At 44.0% G+C, this 5051-nt stretch overlaps 1 protein-coding gene across 1 annotated transcript; it reads left to right on the forward strand.

The window, feature by feature from the left end:
* Positions 1 to 393: 393 nt before the first annotated feature.
* On the forward strand, positions 394 to 1887 carry LOC105032855 (uncharacterized). Its single transcript, XM_010907435.4, has one exon. The coding sequence runs from the start codon at positions 558 to 560 to the stop codon at positions 1359 to 1361; it is 804 nt and encodes a 267-aa protein (XP_010905737.1). The 5' UTR covers positions 394 to 557; the 3' UTR covers positions 1362 to 1887.
* The last annotated feature ends 3164 nt before the right edge of the window (positions 1888 to 5051 follow it).

Consider the following 5051-nt stretch of genomic DNA (forward strand, 5'->3'; position numbering starts at 1 on the left):
ATGTACTGAGTATGAAGGTGTGAAATAAGGCATTACATTCCTAACCAGATATCTATAAGTTCAGCAAAAGATATTACGGAATGGAGAAGAAGTTGATTACTAATTATCAATACCGAGCCTTGATGATTCAGAATGATAAAATTACTAGCAGTTTTATCATTTGTGATTGTGTCATCAAAATTTAAAATGAGCATCTCAAAAGGAGGAAATATTCAAGAGATTAAATTTGTGGAAGAAGAACCATCAAATTTTATTTTAGATGGCGATCCATGACAAGAGGGTAAGTTCAGAAAACCGGGACAGAAGTTTATTTCCTGGCAGTGACGTATTTCCCAAGCAATCTATCATCCTAAGAAATAATCCAACCTACCCAAAATATCCCCTACCGCCTAAATAAAATTACCGAAAACCCCACCGCCAAAGCCTTCTTTTTATAAGGCTCTCCCCGTTCGGTCCCTTTCTCCTCAAAACCCTATCTAGGCTCGCGATCCAGATGTCCCTTCTCCTATCCGACGCGCCGGAATCGTGCCGGAGTTCTCTGCGACCTCGCGGGTGAGATGATGGAGCTGCCGGCTGCCGCCACCGCCGCCTCCTCCTTCCCCGTCGTGTTCTTCGACGGGGAGCGGGAGGTCGACATCGGCACCATCGCGGTCCACCCCGCCCTCGGCTTCAAGAAATTCCAGGCCGTCATCAGCCAGAAGATCGGGATCGCTCCTCACCAGATCTCCTTCTCCCTCGTCCGCCGCAAGAAGGCCCGCGCCTCGCCGGAGGTCCGCCGCAAGGTCCCCATCGACGAGTCCTCCGATTTCGCTGCCATCGCACGCGAGCGCGACTGCTTCGTCCTCGCCGTCCTACGCCGATCGCGCCGCGAGAGGCGGGGCCGCTCCCGCCGGGGCCACCGCCAGGACGCCGCCGCCGGGGAGGCGGTGGCCGGTCAAAGGAAGGCCGTCGCCTCATCAGCCGTGCCGGAAAAGACGATCCTGAGGAGGAACCCTGCGGGATCCGGCGCTGGCGTGGATCCGGCGATCGCGGCGCTGATGCCGGAGACGGTCGGACTGGGGCTGTGGGACTATGAGAGCCAGCTGCGGGACCTCCAGCGGCAGCGGGAGAGGTACCTCCTGTCCACGGCGGCGTACTACCCATACGCGGCGGCGGAGGGGGCGTTCGCGTGGGACGCCGCTGCGAGGAGGGCGGCGGCGCCAGAGCGGCCGGCGGTGTGCGAGGAGTGCGAGAGGGCCAAGGAGGAGGGGCGGCCGCCAGGGTTCCATTGGTGCGTGTGCGACGCGGTCACCGTCGGGTTCCGCTCCCCGGTGGGGCCCATCCAGCGCCCGCCGAAGAAGCACGTCGAAGCTTCCGCATAGATGACGATGGACGGATGAGATTTGATCGACGGCTTTTTTCCTTTTTTTAAAAAAAATTTATATTAATAATTATCAAGGGAGAAAAAGAAAGAAAGAAAGAGGGGGAGAGGAGAAGGCTTTGCGTGGGTGGGTTGGTTTTGTGTATACGGTGGTACTCATAAAATTTTGGGTGCGGGTATTGAAATCGATACGGCATCTGGGGTACAATGCCGGTGGTGGCCTCTCGGGAATGGGAGGAGCCCAACTCTCTTTTGTCGAGTGGTGTGTCGCTCTGCGTTGGCACATTAATTGATGATAGGTTTTTTTTTTGTTTTTTCGTTTATTACCCCCAAAGTGTTTTGGGGATTATTGATTACCTAAGGGGTGAGGTAACAAGAGGTGGTGATCTGCTGAGGGGTTCATGGGGACATTTTGACTTGGTCTTTGCTTTGCAAGGTGGGGCAAAGGTTTGGCTTGTTGGCACTTGTAGCGTGTAAAAGTGGGCAAATAGGAATGTCATTTTTCTATCGAGTTTGTTAGTATACAATTGCGTCTCATATGTTTTGATTCTCTCTTTCATTTTATTTTCTAATAAAAGGGATGCAATGACAGATCGGGATTGGAAAAAACCGTTGGTGTTGGCACCATTGGGTGATTGCTTGTGTAGTAAGAAGAATGTGATTGTTGATATTGTAACGGACCGCAGTGTCGCGTCACGTTTCTTTCGTGGGGAAGCGCTGCGGTAGAGAGATGTGAGGCGATAAAAGTAGTTCGCATCTTATGATTCATGTGTATTCAATTGATATGAAATACTTCCAGCGAATTAAGAAATTAATACCAATCACGAAAAGCTTTGTAATGTTTTAGTTTGTTTCTATCACATCTGATTCGATGATTGCTTTTTGGTTGGTCTTTAGAAGGGATATCTAGTGTAAGTCATATAAAAGGTTCTAGATTCATTGACCAGGCCTGGTAGGCTAAAGTGCTAGGCGACCATTTTGACACCGCCATTACCAACAACACCAGATGGACCATATGAATCCCATTTGCTACCACTGTTGTGCAAGGATGCTAAATCTAAAGATAGCAAAACAAATAAAGAGAGAGCATAGAGCTTCCTAGAGTTTGATCTATAGCCAACAAGCACTAACGATGGGAGAGATTTTCACTAATGGTGAAAGAATAAAAAGGAGAACCCCAATATAAAAGGCCCCAATCTCACAATCACTTGAGGAATTGTTCCAAAAGCCCGAGGATAGGTGAAATCTATTCATGTAATTGTTCCGAAAGCCCTCTGTTCATGTATGAACATCTCAAAAAATTCTTATGCGATTTGGACGCACTACATAGGTCTCTAGCTCATGAAATGGGCCTTAGCCCTGAGCTGAGGGCCCGAGCGGAGGCCTTTTAGCAATCTATCCTATATTACAACACGAACCAAAACCAAAATCTTATCTACCACCAGCAGCAGCACTACCATCACTACAATCATCACCATGGCCACTACCTCCTCCACTACCATTTGATCAAAGGAACTTTCTCAAAGAGCACTCCATACAGATGATAGCTTCGCTTTGCTTAAATCTCTCTCTCTTTTTTTCTTTTTTTTTGGTAGAAATAATATTTCATTGATGTAAAGTGCAAAAGTCCAAAGATGTAAACAAAGTCCAGGCAGCCCGATAACAGGGACACTTAAATCTCTTTAAGTTCTGGATTTCTGGCATTGAAATTCTTTTAGACTAATCAGTCGTGGAATTGCAGCGCATGATTTTGTTCCGGACCTTTTTCTTTGTAGGAATCTATTAAGGATATCTAAATGGTTTCTAATTTTGTATGTTGCAATGTATTGAGAGCATCCTTTTACGTTTTTTTAACGAATAAGATTAGTGCACATTATAATAGGGTCTCACGGTAAATGATTCGTTTTGCCTATCTTAGACATCCTTAACCTGTTTCTTTAAAACGTAGACAAGATGATTTATATACTTTGGAAGAAAGAAAGCCTCATCTGACATGTTCATGGGAGAAGTTTAGCCGAAAGAGGGATCAAATTTCTTTTTTTTTTTTTTTTTTGATGTTTAAATCTGAAAGAGGAGTATGTATAGAGAATCATTGCATGAGTCAAGCAACAGGAGTTGCCTTAGAGAAGAAAAGAGAAGGAAAAACTACCGTCTTCTTTACAGCTCAGGACAAATTAAAAACTGGCTGCTGTTGTGTGTAGGATGGCGATCAAACAACAACTTCCATGGAGATACCCCTTCTCACTGATTCAGCTGCTATAATTCAGCCATGATCCACAGGTAAAAAGGGGAAATAATCTATGTTGCAGCAGCTATCTCAAATTCATCTAGCAAGCATGAAGGAAATTTAGTAGGCTGGCAGATAGTTAAGTGTGCTCTTGATTTTAAGCCAAATCCTCCTGGCAAGAGCTTGTGAGTACAAAGGATTGACAAATGAATAGGCAGGCAAAAGATGTTGAAGCGATGGATGATTTTTTGTTAAGGAAATGCATTTCTGTCCTTCCAATAAACCCAAGTCATAGCAACAAGCAGCATAAGGATGATAGCCTGAGGAGATTTAGAAAATTCTGTATACCTCCATTGGATGCAAAGGTTCTCTAACGATAATTAATGGTGAAACACTCCAAGCGAGCCACAAATGCTTTCCCAAATTGAAGACAAGTATGGACAGGAAGGGGATAAATGATCCACTGTCTCTGACATAGCATGAAACCTCCAATATTTCTTCCAAGATTATCCTGGTATTTAAATTTTTTTTTTCCCAACTCAGCCACAAGAAATATTTAAATTTTAGAGGCACATCAAGGCTCCAAATAGATGAAGCAAATGAAGATTTTACCTCCTTGTGTTCAGAAACTGATAAAGTGAAGCAGTGGAAAGATCTCCTTTGCTATCTAGTTTCTAGACTACCCTTTCTTCATGTTGATCACCGGATATCTATGCCAAAAGATGAGAGAGTTGAAAGTACTCCAAGCAAACCTCCCTAGATGAATTAGATGAAAGTCTAATATTCCAAGATAAAATTCTAAAATTGAAATAAGTAGGTACAATTCTATTTTTCTTTTTGCTATTCTTAAAGGGAGAGGGGAACAAGCATTGAAGAGGAGCATTACAAATCCAGCTGTCCTTCCAGAAGAGCATGTTCTGACCATTCCAATCTTGAAATGAATCGTGTTCCAAAATGCAAGGAGGTATTGGGTAACATTTCACCAAAAATTTGAATATTTTCTTGTAGGCTTCCAACTCATGGTCAACTTAACCTTTTTGTGATAAACAAACATAATCTGTCTTTTCCACAAACTCAAATCATCTAAAATGTATCTCCAACCCCATTTTGCAAGAACTGAAGCATTGAGTTTGGTGAGATCCTTAGGCCCAAGGCCCCCTTCTTCTTTTTGAAGGCAAACAATCTTCCAATCGACCATGCAAGAGACTCTATGGATTGATAAGTTGCCTATGCAAAGAAAGAACCTTCTATATCTATCAATTCTTTTGATTACCCAAACCAGAATCCTAAAGAGGGCACAAAATACAAAGGAAGAGACCTGAGGATATGATTGACCAAGGTGAGCTGCCCATGAAAGGATAGATATTTACTTTTTTAGGATGTCAATTGATTCTCAATCCTTTATAACAGCAAAAGCCAATCAAATTTGGATGGTTTACCTCCACATAACAATAGTTCGAGGTG

The sequence above is a fragment of the Elaeis guineensis genome, chromosome 1, assembly GCF_000442705.2.
Source record: "Elaeis guineensis isolate ETL-2024a chromosome 1, EG11, whole genome shotgun sequence".
NCBI lineage: Eukaryota > Viridiplantae > Streptophyta > Magnoliopsida > Arecales > Arecaceae > Elaeis > Elaeis guineensis.

What these genes read in the sequence shown, in the direction of transcription:
- LOC105032855 (XM_010907435.4), top strand. Translation starts at nt 558, where the DNA reads ATGATGGAGCTGCCGGCTGCCGCCACCGCCGCCTCCTCCTTCCCCGTC.